Consider the following 18,585-nt stretch of genomic DNA (forward strand, 5'->3'; position numbering starts at 1 on the left):
AACACCTCACCCCCCCCCCCCCCCCCCCCCGAATGATATATTTCCTAAAAGCAGAGACCCTGTAGAATAAAATGGCGATAGTTGCAAATTTGTATTTTGCATAATATTAGCGCAACTCTTTATCAAGCTTCAAAACTTCAGTAAAAAATCATCTTAAGTTAATTTTAGTGCAGAAAAACAAAATATAATACCCATTTTTGTAAAATATAAAAGAAATGGTTGTAATGAGTAAATAGATACCCAACGTGCCAAGCTTAACAATTGTGTGCATCCATGAAACCCGCAAAAATTACAATACTCTAAATTATCCATAGGCAGTGCTTTAAAAGCCTGTACAGGTCCTTAGTTTAGAGTTCAGAGTGAATATTTCCCTAGAGTTATTGCTCTCATTCTGGTGCATGCGGTGATACCTAACGTGTAGCACAATTGTCGTTTTCATTCGTAGGTGACATTAGTGGTCTATTAGGCCACTAATATCACCTATGCATTCCAAAGAAGCTGATCAAGCACAGATTGTGCTTGATCAGCTTCTTCCCCAGTTTCTCTAGCTAGGTAATAATAGCTGAGAAGCTGGAAGTTGTGCAATCAGTGTTGCTTCCCCCTTCATTCAGCAGAGATCAGCAAATGGATGTTCAATGGTCTTTTTCCTTGCTACATGTCAACACCTGCGATGCTGGTCCCAGGCCCACAGGAGGGACATCAGAGCTCTATAAGCAAAGGGGTGTTGGGTGGGGGGAGCTCCATTTATCAGTCCCTGGAAGTTATCTGGAGGCTTTTCAGCCACCTGCATTGCTTCCAGTGTAAAGTCAACAGGCACTGGGAGTGCGTTTACAGAAGCGTGCAGCAGTTGCCATAAAACATACAGTACTAGCAGTGAAAGGGTTAAAGACTGTTAATAGAGTCTGTTCAATATCCCATCCTTTTTACAGGAGATAAAATATCCAGTTTATATTTTTGGGCCTGAAAAGTTGCATGAGGTGTATGATTTTGCAAATGCAACTTACAAGTGATTGTTAAAATACTGTCTATGTAGTCTGCCCAATATTCATTAATTTTTACAGTGAAAAATATACACTTTTTATTGTTTTTGGACCTCAAAAGCTGCATGCGTGGAAATGCGTATGCGTATGTGGAAATGTGGCCTACAAAAGGTTGTAGTAGTAAGTGTAATTGTAACTTGTAAAAAAAGAAACAACTTGTACAAAATGTTATTTTCATGGCAAACAGGAAAACTAAATAAAATGAAACTGATTTAAACAACAGAATTTATGAAAACATTTTACAGGTACCAATCTTTCCAGTGGAAGACCATCCATGAAGTGTTTTCAGTTGTTTTTTGAGTGAGGGGGAAGCAGCTCAGTCAGCTGTCTAGATGCATGTATGTTCTCCATTGCCTGTGTGTCTTTTTACAGTTTAAAAATCTTTTGGCAGGTAAATTGCTTTCTATCCAAAACTGGCTGTTGTGTGTGGGTGCTTTTAGCTGGTGGCCTATTTAGTGATACAATATAACCATACAGGTTATGGTGAGAAGGGACTCAAAAATTCAGAAAGTCCTCCAACTGAAGCCATAGAAGTCATGCTTTCCATACACAGCATTAATGATGGCCAAAAAGCTTGAACATCTGTATGCTGGAATAAATGGCTCTATATTTTAAGGGTATATTTGCACTAGACACCAGCAGCTCTGAATGTGCGTCTGCCTTATGGGGCATACAGAAATGATCTGCATGACTCCAACCACTGTCCTGGGATTTGCGATGAAATAAGGCATGTTAATAACTGTTCTAAGAAGGGTTAATTACTATGATATGCACTGATCCTGTTAGAGGGCTTTTAAATTACATTGGTCCCTTCTCACCATAACCTGTATGATTATGCTGTCTCCTTGGGTAAACAGCTTACAATGCCTTTTGTAGAACTGTAGTTCATTATATAGTTCTACAAAATCAAACATTTCTAAGGAATTGTAGGTGGAGCCCCACCCCCTACCATTAAAGTTTCTTAAAGCACCATATACATTTTCCCCAAATATCAGACAACTGAAACAGAAGCTGAGAAAAAAATGTTCCTCTATATACAAAGCTCTATCCTTGGGGATAAACCAGAATAAAGGGCCCTGAATCACACCAAAAGCTCAGGAAATATCAAACCATTACCCACAGATACAGTCCAAATTACCAGTCATTGGTCATTGTGACTTGACCACAGTAAAAAAAGGGCGTCCCATACCCTACCAGAACATTGTGACAGTCTTCAAAGATCACACATCTACAACCATACCAAGCTGCCGTGATTTTTTTAACATTAGAGCCTCAACCCATGCTCATGAAACATAAAAAAACCTAAAATAGAGTGGTTGGGCCAGGTGGTCCACCCAGCAATACTTAAACTCAGACTGGGACCAGGATCGCTTCACCCCACTACAGTTTTTGAAACCCTTCCCAGCCATTTCTCAGCACAGCTTATTGGGTGATTGCACTTCCTTACACCACATCTAGCTAGCTGTTAAGCCCTTAGTTCCCAGACTCCCCTAGTAATTCAGAATTTATGTTTATGCTTGCACCTTTTCTCCAGACCTAGACAATTCTTGTCAACTTTTACTACTAGAACAAGTGAAGACAAAATGATACTAATGAATTAATCTTAAGAGGCTAATAGAAATGGTCCTTTTTATAGAATGGTTCAATATTACAGACAAACATTTTAAGTAAGGATGCACAATACAATTTTTTCCGTATCGAGTACGAGTACCTATATTTTTTGTTTCATTACTCCCCGATACTGAAACCGTAAGTCCCATTAAGGAAGCCAGGCAGTGTGTAATGATTCGCCACCCGGCTTCCCGATTATCCGGAAAGCCATCTCAATGCTCCCTCATCACCCCTCTTTGCTCCCTCATCAGGTGATGAGGGAGCATGGAGCCGGCTTCCTGGCCAATCAGGAAGTTGGGCAGCAAGTCATTACCCACCCCCCGGCTTCCTGATTGGCCCGGGAAGCCAGCTTCATACTCCCTGGTGCAATGACTTGCGTGCAATGACTTGCCACCCAGCTTCCTGATACCGGAGGTTCAGGATAGGTGTCAGGAGCATTTGTTACTCGTGCATTGCATACATTACTCGCCCAAATACTCGGTGCTGATACCGATGCTTGTATCGGTGCATCCCTAAGTTTAAGTATTTATGAATAAAACTGTCTGTGACCCAATTGTGTCTAAATAATATAAAAGACAAGCAAATACAAATTGTGGCTTGCTGCACAGTATTTTGGAATCTCTAATAAAATACTATCATATTTTAAGCGGATATAGAAAAAAGAATAACTGTGGTCATCCGGTAAACTGTTGTTTCCTACAGTGTAAAATCTCAATTTGCTGCTTTTTGCAGTTTCAATTCAAAGGTCTATACCATGTTGATGTACAATTTTCCATAAAAACTGTGCAACCTGATGTTTTCTGTTCATCCATGTCTCCTTGTTTCTATCATAAGGAAAAACAGTAAAACCAACTGTTGTGATTAGCTGATTAAATTACACCAAAGTAAACATTGAAACCTTGAGTAAAGAGTGAATATTTTAAGTGTTTGACAGGAAAAATTAACCTGTGTAAGCAAGTGAAAATTGTAAAGGTCACCTAACCCATAACCTGCACTAACTTTCTTATGGGTGGATTCAGCATTCCCTGATGTGTTTAGCACATTCACAACATTATTTTTCTACATTCCATAATTAAATGATTAATTTATATTTTTTATAAAGTGCAAGTGTTTTTTCCTAAATTGCAAATGGTGATTTATATCTGAATTTGATGTATTGTCTGCAGCTTGAAATAGCAATTTTATGCATATGACATGCTCATAAAATAAATAAACATGCTTGAGTTATATAATAAACTAGTATTGGCTCTCTTGGAGTTACGTATTACATGGAATTGTTTCAGAAAATATAATAGTGAATCTATTTTAAGCTAAATGTATTTTATATAGCCATATCCATTCAATATCTGGCATATATTTTTTAACATTGGCACAAAGATACTTACCCAGAGAAATAGACAACGTATATGTGCTATTCAAAGCACTTAACAAAAAATACTACACATAATAGTTGGTCTTAATTATGAGGATAGTAGAATCATAAATCACTGCAAAAATAGGACCTACAAAAGACCAAAAGATACTATTGTAAAATTGTGAAATTGTAGCATTCTGTGGTTACATATCCTCCTTGCACACCAGCATGCTTATTTCATTATTATCAGGAACACACAGGAACAATATATTGTAGTAATATATTCCCTATGAAACCAAAAGGTATAAAAAGACATAGCACTCCTTATGTATATAGAATGTTGTAAATGTGATCCCTTCTGAGTTGCTTTCTCTAGAAATACTTGACCTCTTAACATTCTATTTTCAAACCACACAAGCTGCTAATGAGACAGACACAGACAGAATTAAGCCTCAATATATTCTACAGCATTTTGACCTTGCTTTGTTCTTTAAAACAAGCTGCTGTACTCAAGGATATACCTTGGTGCATTCATTTTCCCTCTAGGGACATAGTGCCAAATGGTGATATAACTGCCAAGGGAAAATTATCACTGAGATACAAACTATATCTTCCATAAATTCAGGAAATGTGAAACAAACCAGGTCAATAAATTGACAGGGTAGGTTTGGAAGGAGTGTGCCCACAAACACAATACTAAATAATAAATGCTAACACTATTGCTACCTAGAAAAACAGATGCTTAAGTAAAATTTTAAAGGACTTAAAATGACACTTGTAATAGTAACATTACCGAGGCCAAGAAACTTTAAGAAGCCTAAATTGAATATGTTCATATAAATAAGTAATATGTATACTAAACAGCATTATATGTAAATATTAGGGATGTCCAGATATCACTTTTTCAAGACCAAGTACAAGTACAAGTACTGTCCCTCATGCACTTACCGATACCAATTACCAATACTTTTTCTTAAAGGGACATGTGACATTTTTTATAAAACAATACAGACTAATGATTTTAGAGCAGTTTCTCACCAGTGCTGCATGCATTGGAGGTGACAGGTTCTCTTTAAGGTGACATTAGGGGTCTTTTAGACCTCTAGTGTCACCTTTCTACTTCACTGGATTCACTGAATGTAAATACAGCAGGCAGTGGCTGGGAGCAATAGCCAGCCTGCTATTGGATATTTTAAATTGAAATAGCCAATAGCAGGCTGGCTATTGTACCCGCCCACTGCCTGCACACTGAACGGACATTCTCTTCTTACAATGAGAGTGAAAACTGATGTGCAGCAAGGAGCACGGCATCTCACACTGAGATATATCACCAAAAGGAAACCGATTCATAAAGTTGAAAAGGACGGGACACGGAGGAGCAGCCCCAGCTAAGATACAGGGGGTAGGGGGGCAGCGGGGGATCACAGCTGCAGTCTCTTCTACCTTCTCGTGCTGGCTACAGAGATTTGTGAAAGGGACACCAAGCTCTGCAGCCATCACCAGCAGGGAGAAGAAAAGAGACTGTCCACACAACACTTACACCCGCCATGCTGTCACACTTCCGGAGAGGTCAGAGCGGAGAGGGAGCCTCGTTTGGTGGAGAGGTATTCCGGGGGAGGGGCTATGGGGGTCAATGGCCGAAGCTAGTTAAAAAAATTTAAACGGCCGGTATCTGATCTAGGCATCGGGGCATTTTTAGGAGTACAAGTACTCCTGAAAATGCCCTGTATCGGCCCCGATACCGGTACTAGCATCGGTATCGGGACATCCCTAGTAAATATATAATACTGCATTAAACAGAAACTGGGCAATACATATGTAGGGATGTGATTCCCTTCCTTAATATGGTATCTGTTTCCTGTTTTGAAAAGTTACTTCCAGTTTTGTCGTGCTTTTGACACACTTTCTAGCTTCTGTTGAGCTATCCAGAGAACTGTGTCACAAGTGTTTCAGGGGTTAACTATGCATATTTATCAGCTGCAAATCTGTAAGGAGGTTTAGTCTTAGTTAATTGGGTCCGGAAATGATAAATAAGATGGGTAGCATCTGTAGCGTGTTGTACTTTGATGGAGTGGCAATTCTGAGTTATGTGCTTTGATGGCTCTGCACTTAAAAATAATGGCTTCTGCACTGGGAAAAATGTTTCTAATCCTTGCAGTGGTGCTACCCTGCAATCAAGGGTTAAGTGCTCATTTATGTCTAGGTGCAAGAGTTAAAAAGTTTATACTCACCCAAACCTCAGAACTGGCTGGCGGTTAGACTAGTCCTTCCAACCTGTCTCCCCCTCTGCTCCAGCACGTGAGACACCAATACACTGTGTACTCTTTGAGAGTATGCTGAGGAACATTCCATCACTGGAGTGGAGGAGGAGGCAGGCTGGAGGCAGCGCTCTAACAGCCAGCTCTAAGGCTTCAGTGAGTATAACTGTTATTTTCACACCTAGGTGAAAATGAGCACTTACCCCTGCAGTGCAGGGGTAGCCCCACCTCAAGGGTTAAGAATATTGTCTTCTCTAAGATTGAAGTAGAGAGAAATAACCCATGCTGTAAGAAAAGGACCAGATAGCTGGTGGAAATGCACTAGAACCTTCACTTGCTGACGTGACTTCATTTACACCTTGAGCATAGAATGCACAAGAACCTCTGCTGTAATGAATGTTACTTCAGTCTGCAATGATCATCTTAATCCAGAAACTCACAGTCTGAAGAGAACTGATTTTTTAATGAATCAAAAGTACACAAGGCCAGAAAAATCAAAAGAGTTTGCAAGGTTCAAAATGCTGATCACTAAAACCACAGAACACTGCCAAATATATTTCTGTGTATCTGTGCATGCACATTTCCTTTTGCCTGTTGATGTCTTTGTCCCCATTGTTTGATACAGAAAGTAGGGGAGGTCACTCCCAACAGTGACACTCACAGCATTAAATCCTAAGAGGAGTTCCGGGCTTGCGTTAACTCTTTCGCTGCCAAGCCCTTCGTTCCACTTTTGACCTCAGCTGGCCAGACCATTTTGGTATTTTTTCCCTTTTATTATTTTCAACTGCAGCTTTTAGAGTTTGTAAAAGACCCCCCAAACCATACATTTCCTGAAAGCACAGGACTGGTAGTATAAAAAGATGGTGCTACTAATTTTGTATGTCCTGCGATAATTGCGCAAATGTTTATCAAATCAATAATAAACCGATAAAAATACACAAATAAATCAATAAAGGCACATTGAAATCAGTATCAATGCACACAAAAACACTTTTACAACTAAATATAAAACTGTATTAAGTTAAAAAAATAACAAATATTTGTGAATTTTAGATTGCGCCTTTTTGCAAAATGGTAAAAAAAAATGAAGGAACGCAAAACTGTAAATAAGCAACTGATGGTAAAAATCTGTGATGTGGTAACGCCTGATCTGCAGTACCATTTGTGCTCTGTGTTAGTGTGTTGTGATACAAGTCTAAACAGACCCCTGACATTTCCCTTTTGAAATAGAAAAAGAAATTGAGGATAGAGAGTCCTCAATTTCTTTTTCAACAGCCCCAGCACTCAGTGAACAGAAAACACTCAATACAGAGGCTTTCTGTTCATTCATTGATGTAGATCACTTTCTGTTCATTCATAACTGGGAACACAAACTATGTCCTCAGCTATTTACACTGGAGTGATCAGCGATGTGATGTATTTGTTCTGTACTGGGAAGGATTGGTAAATATTAAACATATTTACCGATCATCTGCCCTCCGTCCTGAAGCGCTCAGCCATGCACAGACCCGCTCTCCATCTTAAATTTTGATAGCCTCCCTGCTTGGCATCCTGAACCTGACAGCTCTCTCCTCCGTTTCTCCTCAGATCCCTGCTACCTCTGCCCATGCAGGCAGGGGAAAGAAGCTGGAATCTGAGGGAACACAGATTGGAGCATGGAGCAGCTCCAGACAGGAAAGAGAGGGCATGAGAGGCTGTCAAAATGTGGTGAGGGTGCGGAATTTCAATTAATCGCTGTCATCAGCAGCTTATCAGCTGCTGATGACAGCTATCCATATACATGGAACTATCATGGGGACCCTCCTGTTATAAGTTCATGGTTGCTAAAGTGACCATGAGCTTATACCAGAAAGGTGAAAGCCACCGATGTAAGGCGTACTGACGTGGCCAGCTGGAAACAGTTGTGTACAACTGTATGCGTTAAGTTGGTGGCAGGGAAAGGCGTTAAGTTGGTGGCAGGCAAAGCGGATACTGTCAGGATCCAGAGCACCCCCAGGTGGCGCTGGAGCCGGGTCCTGCAGTTCCTGTACTCGCCTGCGGGTGTCTCCAGCAGCCAGGAACTGTAAGGAACTTGCAGCTCCGGTACTCACCTGCGGGTGTGCCCCAGCTGTGACTGCTCATCCCATCACCTGGTGCTTCCTGGGAGGGTATTTAGGCCCTCCCTGCAGTCAGGAAGCTGGGTCAGTATTGTGTTGCTAACCTGACTGATGCCCATGTCCTGAACCTTGCTTCCTGAACCTTGCTTCCTGAACCTTGCTTCCTGAACCTTGCTTCCTGAACCTTGCTTCCTATCTGAAAACCTGTCACCGACCCGGCTTGTTACCCGACCACTCTCCGTTGAATCCTGTTCCTGTACCGCGCTGCCCTCCTGTTGACGACCCGGCTTTCACCTGACCACTCTTCATCAATCCTGTTCCTGTACCGCGCTGCCCTCCTGTTGACGACCCGGCTTGCACCTGACCACTCTTCATCAATCCTGTTCCTGTACCGCGCTGCCCTCCTGTTAACGACTCGGCTTGTACCTGACCACTCTTCTTGTATCCCGAGGCCTGCTGTACATCTGCAGGCCTGTTACCCCTCTTTGTTGGGTTTGTAGTTTTGTTGATGTGGAACCAATAAACTGTGCATATAACCCTATCCTGTGTGGGCATATTAATTTGGTCATCCTGCGTGGGTACCTGCATGTGGTGTGAGAACGCCTGTGCAGGGTACCCTGACAGAATACTGACCCAGCTTCCTGACTGCAGGGAGGGCCTAAATACCCTCCCAGGAAGCACCAGGTGATGGGATGATCAGTCACAGCTGGGGCACACCCACAGGTGAGTACCGGAGCTGCAGGTTCCTTACAGTTCCTGGCTGTTGGAGACACCGCAGGCGAGCACAGGAACTGCAGGACCCGGCTCCAGCGCCACCTGGGGGTGCTCTGGATCCTGACAGATACTGAAAAGTATTTTTTTTTGTACATCGTTCTTCTGGATAGAGACAGAAATATAAACCCAGTAATATAGTAAATTTTAATCTCTCCCCATCCTATCAAAAAACACAAATAAATGTGTTCTCTTGGGACATAATTACTCTCCAAGGGAAACAACAAGTATTTTGGGGGGTTTCGTCTCCTTCTTTGCCAGTACATTTTCCCAACCGACCTACCGCCTTAAATTTTAAGGTTTTTTATTTTAATTTTATAGGCTGGGGGTAACATGCATGAAGGGGCTGGGAGCACAGATTGTAGTAAATGTAGCATAATGTTTGTGATAGGATGGGGCTCTCCATGCAGGTATACTTTAAGATGAACTAAAACAATGACAACAGACCATAACCATTTTCACTTAATCAATACAGATTTTTTGTTTCTTCTTATTATGACAACATACAATTACTGTTGAGGGCAGACCACCTAAAACTGATCTTATATTTTTTATCCCACATGGGAGTTGTTTGTTTGTTGCACTGTGTTTGTTTGGTGCACAGTTTGGTTATTAAAGTCTTTGCAACAAGAATGATTATATCCATGTAACATGTAACTCAAGTAAAGAGTATAGCAGAGAATTGCTCCAGAAAAAAATCTGCTAAGGGAATCAGATTCTGTTTCTGTTTAGAGAAAATTAAAAAATTATTCAGAGGTGAACTTGATTGTTAAAGGGTAAGTATTAGTGGGTTGGTAAGAAACCTTTACAGACTGAATAGGCAAAGCGGATAAGCCTCTTTCACACACATGCAGTAATGTATTGCAACACACTTCACATATGTGAAGGGAGCCTACCTGCTTCCTTTATTCAGCATTATACTAAAATTAAGCCCCTGATAGCCCTTCAGACTATTAGATTGTGGAACGTTTGTTATAATGTGTGTTTTAACGTATTATTGCAACACAGGTTGACACATGCCTCGAAGTGTGGTGCATTGCAGTACCGTTCATTGTGAATGGAACCCCAGCACATTATACAGTAGTAAGAAATGCACCTAAAGGTTGTGGGGGAGAGGGCAGGAGGGCACACAAGGGTAATCAGATGGCAGGAAGCGATGATGGAGAGAGTGGGCTGCAGAGAGCACACAGAGGGAGGAGGGCGCGTTGCAGGTGGTGGCACAGGGGGGTCTCTCACATTTTTTTAATGAATGGCTATAATTGATAGCTTAAAAGCTGAAAGGACCATGATAATATAGCCTAAATTAATGCAGCTAACATAAAAGTTGTTTTATTCTGATGTAAACCTTAAGTCAGTCGCAGTAAAAGTGTATATCTGTTTTTTTAACTCTGTTAGTGTAGGATTCACCTGACATGTGGACTTTTGATGCAGCTTACATATTTTGCCAAAGTACAAACCTACATTGGTAGTCAGTAGGAGTAGCATTATTCCAGAATTTTTTTATAAAGAGGAAAAATGGTCAATCATCAGCATCACTGAATACTTACCCAAGGGCTCAATCTATGTTCTAAGCCATTGCCCGTTGATGCTTGAACTATACAGGCACTGTCAGGAGACCAGTCTGTCAGGGAACAGTCTACATATTGATTTCCCTGTTTTTTGTGTAACTGTATTTACTAAGTAATAATGTGAATGAAAAGTTGAGATTAAAAAAAAAAGAAGTCTCACCTTGTGTTATTTTTCACAGCTCAATCACCTAACTCCCACAGTAAATGTTGCTTTTTAACCCATGCTTCTGTGTTCAGTAGAAACTGAGTTACAGACTTTGACAGCTCATTCCTGACCACAATTTGCAAAGGAGTTGGCCCATCGATTGACAGCTATTATTTCAAGTTCTCTGCACTTTCCAAGCACAAAGCAAGGCTCCCCTTCTAGTTCTAGTGCCTGTGTTGTTTCCTGCATGAGTATGCCCCCTCCCTCTACATTTCTGTGGCCTTACTTGTGTCTGGAATGTGCAGGGATAATGAGATAAGAGCTGTCAATCAAGAGGTCATCTCCTTTGCAGAGCATGGTCAGGAATGAAGAGAAGAGAGCTTTCAAAGTCTGCATCTCAGTTTATACTGCACGTAAAAGCATGGGATAAAAAGCAACATATACTGTGGGAGTTAAGTGAGTGAGCTGTGAAAAATAATTTAAGGTGAGACTTCTTCTTTAAAAGCCTGATCCATCCTTGAAAAGTGACAGATTACCTGCCACATTTCGATAGGATTGTATGGGGAGATAATCAGTTCTGAAGTGAAAAAAGCCTGTAAACACTGGCCCTAAAGGCAGTACAGCAGCTACAATTGGAAAATAATTAGGATCTGCTCACTGGGCTTTAAAGAACTGACTGAACACAAATGTTCCTTTGACTTATGTCATAAGCGATTATAAATGTTTGGAGTGTGTTAGAATTATGTTTCCATTTGTAAAGCATGAAAGCAGTCTTTGCACTGAAAATGGAAAATAAATATACAAGAGGTAAATGAAAATGGAGCAGGTAATAGGTGTTCCTCTTCTTCACTAAAAGCCCTGGTTGATTTATCAATTAGACAGATCGTATCTATCTGAGCCTTTACCACCTTGCACATGTTGTCAAGTGCATAGTGTTTATAAATCAGTGTCACACACTTAGGGGGTTATTCACCCTTTGGCAGCCTAGTGAATAACCCGCTTAGATAAAGGCAGTGGTGATAGATCTATTTAAGAAGCAGATTTATGAAGTGAAGGTAAATTTAATTTAGAGGCTAAAGTCTTCTAAATCTATTATCTATACAGCTAATGTTAATGCATAACCCACAGCAGCTCCCACAATTACTGGGCATGAAAGGAATATAAATACTGTGTATTTTTTCTAGCTACATCCAGCATTAAAAAGTTGCCCTCCATTATACTTACCAGCACCACAAAGACTCTTCTTCCTTTAAATTCTGATATTGTCATATATTGTCAAGGTAAAGGCAGTGTCTACAGCTACTCCAATAATTATTCAAGGTGTAATGCTTTACATAGCACATGAGTGGTATTATTTAATTTAAAATGTACTAAGGACCCACCTGATACTAACATATAAAATTATTTCTTATTAAAATCTAGAAACAAGTCTTTTTTGGGTGATAGTATACAGTATGAAAATGTTCTGGAAATTGTATTTGGTCCTTTTTGATCCAGATGTTCATTTTGATTCAGTACAAGTGTAAATACCTGAAGGGAACAAATGTCAAAGAAGAAAAGGTGAAAATAGCCAAATAAAAATGAATAAGGGCCATATGTATTATTGTTTAAAAGAGAAATGTATATATAAGTATCTAAAATGACTAACCTTTAAAAAAAAAAAAAAAATGTAGAAGTTTACTTACTGGTTCCCACATTTAATTTATCTGCGAGGAATAAATACTCATAAATTAAAACATCTAGTGTAAATCAAATTTAACATTCTTCTCTTTAATTTTTCAGAGCTGGATATTTGACGCAAAATATTCCCCTGGAGATTATCCGATACCTCTCTGAAGAAAAGGATTTTCTTCCCTGGCATGCTTCAAGTCGAGCTCTTTATCCTCTAGATAAATTGCTGGACCGATCTGAGGACTACAGTATATTCAGTGTAAAAGATAAACTATTTTCTACCATAGTTGAGACCTTGGTTTTACTCTCATGGAAACATACATCATTTAATTTTGTGTATAGAATCTTTCTGTAGTAAATGCACAGTATGACAGAAATACATTTGATAGAGAAAAAATTGCCACTGTACACAGAGTCCAAATGATTGAAATTGACCATAGTGTACAAAGCCATTTATTAACTCTTCAGATATACTATTTCTGAGGTACAAAGTGTGATAATTAAATCTTACTGTGAAATGCTAACATAAATTCATAATTTAAAGGAATATTCTCAGACAGAGAAGATATAATTGTTTGACGGAAGTGGGTTACAGCATATGTTTATAGTCATAAACTTGTAACATTAATTCATCTTGGTTCTTTTACAATGCTGATACTACACACATTGAAAAACAGACATTTTCAATATAAATTGTTTCACAAAAACAGTTTTCCATTTAAGAGATTTTGAAATTCTATGGGAAAGGGAAACTAGGCTTTAACATTTGGAAAAGTTACATATGATGTGACTTATGATGTGACTTATTTAATGGTATAAGTTATACACTGTGTTTTTTTCCTTTTAATCATTTTTATTCAAACATAAACCCGTATAGGGATTACAGGATACAAACTTATTTGCAAAGGTAGATACATATACTGTATATTACATGTTTAAGGATTCCCACTTGGTATAACAAAAAGAAAAGAAAAAGAACTATATGAAACTGTTGCTGTTAACCACAAATATTGCTGTTGAAGAGTCTGCTTATCAATAATTATCTAAAATGAGACCCAGCAGAACCTACTGTGTCTTGAGGAAGACTATATGAGATCTAAATATATGAAAATTAGGCAAGGTGTGCAGAGGTGCAAGAGTGAAAAGGTGCATTGATGTGTGTTGGGTGTGTATGTGTATACTAAGGATCCATAATGGAGTGATAGGTTGCTTGTATGATGCATGTGGGTTGAAAAAGGAAGGGGAGATGGGTTGGAGGGGGGAGAGAACAACTAGAGAAAAGAAACAAAAGGGGAAAGAGGGGGGTTGTATTTTGAGCAAAAAGGTGGAAAGATCCATAGTGAGCTCTCTAGTGCTAGTGTTGATAATACAATGTGTGTTTTTTAAAAATCTTTTTACCATTGTATAGTATTTGAATATGTAACAAATGTGGGAAAGCTTTATTTGCCCAGCTAGGGATAACTGTATTGATTTTTCAAGGTTTTAACTGTATTGGGCCTGTACACTCAAGATGGATATTCGCAGTTCATCAGCAGTTTGTGCCAAAAGTGTGCTATGGTGATGTTTGGCAAGGTCCCCCATGTAAAACACTGCATGTTCACCAATTTGAAGGCACACTTAGACCTTAACATATCTTGGTATCTAAGTATTCTAGTGCTTCTTGACACTTGCACCACTAGTCATATACATTTTTTTACTTATTCATCATAATGCTCAGACATCAGAATATGAACAGAAATAGTCAGAGGCTTCAAAATCTTGAGTTCTATAGATTATTATTTTTATTATTATTATAGATCACCTAGAAGTTTGTTTTCCTTAAAATTGACTTGTTAAAAACAAAATGCTGCTGGAGGGCATGTCCTGAGCATGGTGAAGGCAGGATGAACAAAGCCTGAGCTCCATTTCTATTGACTCCAACTCCCACATTATTGTATCCCTATGATACTCACCATTGACCACTTGCTGCAACACGGGGAAGAGCACCAGGAGACAGATGGAAGCTTTTGCTTCACCCTCTGCTGTCCTTCATGCTCTGGACTCACCCCAATCCTCTCCGCACAGCAGAGGCTCACTATTCCCCAGTAGGCATTCTGGAACATAGGAAGACATGAAACAATAGGAAGACATGAAACAACCAACTCCTGTTCCAACGGACATTCTAGTTATGGGACGTCCACTAAAAGGGGGTTAGCTACCATGCTTTCCCACTTAGAGCACTCACTTAAAGTGAAATTATGGGAGGGAACTATCTCATCAGATCCATTAGGTCAAAGGGTGCAAAATTTGCCCAGATTCTCAGGCCAAAGTGATCACGGGCTTACAACACCTGCACTCTAACATCCTGATGATCAATGGTTACTGCAACACAAAGTGGAAGATCAGGAGAATAGAATCCATCGCCCCCAGGGCCCACCAGTGAACACTCATGTTCCCATTCACACAGCATACTGAAAAATATTTATATTTTTTATATTTCTTACGTTTTAGATGTTTTGTTGCGCCCGGCAAAATGGCTGAAATTAAGTTTTTCTGACCACCTTTACAGTGATCTGTCCTTATAGAAAGATTTAGGACAGAAATGTGCTGATTGTGTTTCTCTTATTAACATAATTTAACATACAATGCAGAAGCCAGGCTTTTAATCCTTTAACCCAGGGGTCTCAAAGTACTGACCCGTGGATCAACTCCGGCCCGTGAGCCGGTACAAAGTGGCCTGCAACCAGCTGACAAGTCGGGCACACGGTCACGGACCACGTGCCTGACTTGCGGGAGCAGCTCCACGGTCTGCATCTCTGTTGGATGCAGACCGCGTAGCTGCCCCTGTCAGCTCCGGACGAAGCTCTGACCGTTCTGAGCTTCGGCAGAATGATGATTAGTAAGGTCTGCACTAGACCTTACTAATCACCACTAGATCACCAGGGAATGATGATGTGCCTCCTCCCTGCAAAGATGCAAGCAGGTGAGGGGGCTTGGAAGGAAAAGAGGGAGGGGGAGCTTTATTAATGTGTGCTGGGGGCTTGGGAGGGAGGAGGGAGAAGTTTATTTTGTGTGCTGAGGGCTTGGGAGGTAGGGAGAAGTTTATTATGTGTGCTGGGGACTTGGGAGGGAGGGGGGAGTTTATTATGTGTGCTGGGGTGGAGTGTATACTGTCTACCATTCAAGTTAATGATCAGGTGACAGCTGCTGCATGTACATGCCTGCATACCGCATGTAATCATATGTGAAAGGATTACATGCAGTTACAAAAACAATCACTATCCCTGGATACACAACTGTGCATCCAGGGATAGTGATTGATTCCTGACTACATGTAATCCTTTGACATATGATTACATGCGGTGTGCAGGCATTTACATGCAGCAGCTGTCACCCGATCATTAACTTGAATGGGTGACAGTTGCCGCATGTAACATACATTAATACTGGTACTGTATATAGTAGCGGCCCCCACGGGACTAAAAAATGTGTCCAGTGCCCCCCGAGTAAATTGAGTTTGAGATCCCTGCTTTAACCCTTTGTTAGGATATGGAGTGCTCAAATCTACTGTACAAATCAGCCACCACAGTACAGGCAGGGATAACACAACGCTCTACAGCCCCTCCTAGCATTACAAAGAAGGAAAAGCAAATATACATTTTAAGCCTTAAGAAGCCAAGTATAAAACCTAACCCAAGTAAAACCAATTAAAATCGCAAAAAGCATTTTTTAAATTTATTTTAGTTTATGCTATGTGAATGAGCTCATGTAACAAATAAAAAATAGATGTTAACTCAATTTGGCTGCAAACATAGAAATACACATAGACAGCCAAGGATCTCCCATCTCATCCTTATCAAAGAATGAGTTAATGGAGGACTAACCCTACCCAATTTTCATGTGTATTATCAGTTTGGCTCTCAAAACAGAGTTTTAGACTACATTTTCAATGCTCAGACAATTAAATGGGTGTCTCTAGGCCATACTATAAGTGGTATAGAACTCTCTCCAATATTATGGACTCCACGTAGACTTCTGCCACATTTTTCTTCAGGCCTCAACAACACATTTCTTAACAAATGGGCATCAACTGAACCACTTTGCCTGCTCCATATGAGTGATGCCCCCACCATGACCTCATCTCCAATATCTAGAGATTTTGCCAACTCCAACATTTAGTAAACACTACCAAAACCATTCCACTCCCCAAAAGACCTCAACCCTCTAGAAACCCTAGTGTCCTCAACATCCTCCCTAATCCATGGGGTTTCACAACTGTGCAAATATATTGCTTTGCCAATCAACCTCACAATACCTTACTTACTTACTTGGCTCAACGACATCACACGCTCCAAGACAAGGTAGTAAATCCTACTGCTAACAGCACCTTATGGAAACTAATGTTAAACTATTAACCAGGTGGTATTACACTCCTGTCAAATTAAGGTCCTTGTTCATGGTATACACTACTCTGCTGGAGTGGATGTGGCTCTCAGGGTGTTTTCTCCCATCTCTGGTGACACTGTCCTCTGATACAGCATTGTTGGCTCCATGTCTTGGGATATATTTTCATAATTCCACTACCTCTTGTCCTACGGAATTAACTATTTAATGGTACAGGCCTCCCTAAGAGTAAATAAAAATGAACAGTAATACCAGACCTATTAAACACCGCAAAGGCATTAATACCCATGTACTGGAATACATCGAATATCTCAACAATCAGGGAGTGGCTGCAAAAAAAAGAACATATAAGCTTAATTGAAGAGATCACATCCCCAAGGGTCGCCTCTCTCATATTTGAACAGACATGGGAGAAATTGACCAACTTTAAATCTTCCTCACAGTTTATAAGAATTTTAAGGTATGTCTAACCCTAACTAGGTCAGTCACTGACACCCACTCACTACCCAAATACTTTTGCTCTGACTGTGACCATAGTGGAAACAGTGCTACACTTTTAAACCTAATTTTAAGCAGTTAAGTGGATATTGGAGTTCTAATCGTAATGTTACTAAACTGTAAATGACTCCTTCAGTATCTACATTTTAATGTGCTGTTCCACCAGTACTAGTAAATAATACCCCTCACCCCCCCTACCCCCCTGCCTTTTACTCCTTTAAAGTCACACTCCAGGCAAAATGATAAGTTATACAACGCACTGGGTGTGTAAATTATAATTAAAAGCTGTATGTTATGTGCAGAGGGCTGCTACAAATTATAAAAATCTTATCATTCCCTGCACACAATGCCCAGCTTTTAGGCACTGGGAGATATGCAACTTGAGCAGGACAGCACTCCAGTCGCATTATCTGCTGCTTTTCACTATCAGCCATTTACAAAATGTCTTGGAGGAGAGATGATGTCACATCCCCTCCCCTCCTCTCCTCTTCCAATCACAGAATGTCTTGTATTTCTGTGATAATCAGTTGATGTCCATATTTTTGATCCATGGATGTTGGCTTGTATAGGATGTGTTGGTGTCTGTTTTCTTGGTCTTTTTAAAATCCGCCATTAAGGGCTAGTGATCATGAGCATTTTGGAAGCTTTTGAGATGTACTTTCAATGATTTAACATATGTCATGCACTTGACATGTATTTACCATGCATTCACATTGGTTGTATGGAGAAATAAAAGTAAAGCACAACTGAGATATCAAACTGACTATATCTGACTTCAAAAGCCTGTGCACACTATTCCTAAAATGTGTAGTTGTAAGAGAAGGAAGTATTGTGGGCATGCAATTCTTGCATAATGTTCGCAGTTTAATAAGGATCTGCACCTACACTCAAGTTTTAAGTGGTTCCTTTTTAGCAGGTAAGTTATAATTTTTTTATTGATTTTTATGAATTTTTATTTATGTTTATTTTTTATAGATCTGATGAGCTCATGCTACATTATTTATATTAATTGTACTTTTTGGTAGGACCTCAGATCTAACTAAGCAATTTGACCTCCTACATTAACTTTAATGATAACTCACTGCAAGGACCTTGGGATGCTGATCTGTATGTGCAAGTGGCCGGAGCCAGCCATGAAATGACGGCTGGCTCCGCCCAGCAGTGAGTAGTAGGCTGTCAGCCGGCCAATG

At 40.1% G+C, this 18,585-nt stretch overlaps 1 protein-coding gene across 1 annotated transcript in view; it reads left to right on the plus strand.

Annotated features, from left to right (window-relative positions):
- TRHDE (thyrotropin releasing hormone degrading enzyme) overlaps positions 1 to 18,585 on the plus strand; it is a gene marked incomplete at its 3' end in the record, with an annotated part of 466,420 nt that overhangs the window by 436,990 nt on the left and 10,845 nt on the right. Inside the window, exon 13 of the mRNA XM_018558056.1 lies at positions 12,626 to 12,773. Within this exon, the coding sequence (XP_018413558.1) occupies positions 12,626 to 12,773 (148 nt within the window). The remainder of the gene's footprint in view (positions 1 to 12,625; positions 12,774 to 18,585) is intronic.

The sequence above is a fragment of the Nanorana parkeri genome, unplaced genomic scaffold (genome assembly GCF_000935625.1).
Source record: "Nanorana parkeri isolate BGI_ZX_2015 unplaced genomic scaffold, ASM93562v1 scaffold318, whole genome shotgun sequence".
Classification (NCBI taxonomy): Eukaryota; Metazoa; Chordata; class Amphibia; order Anura; family Dicroglossidae; genus Nanorana; species Nanorana parkeri.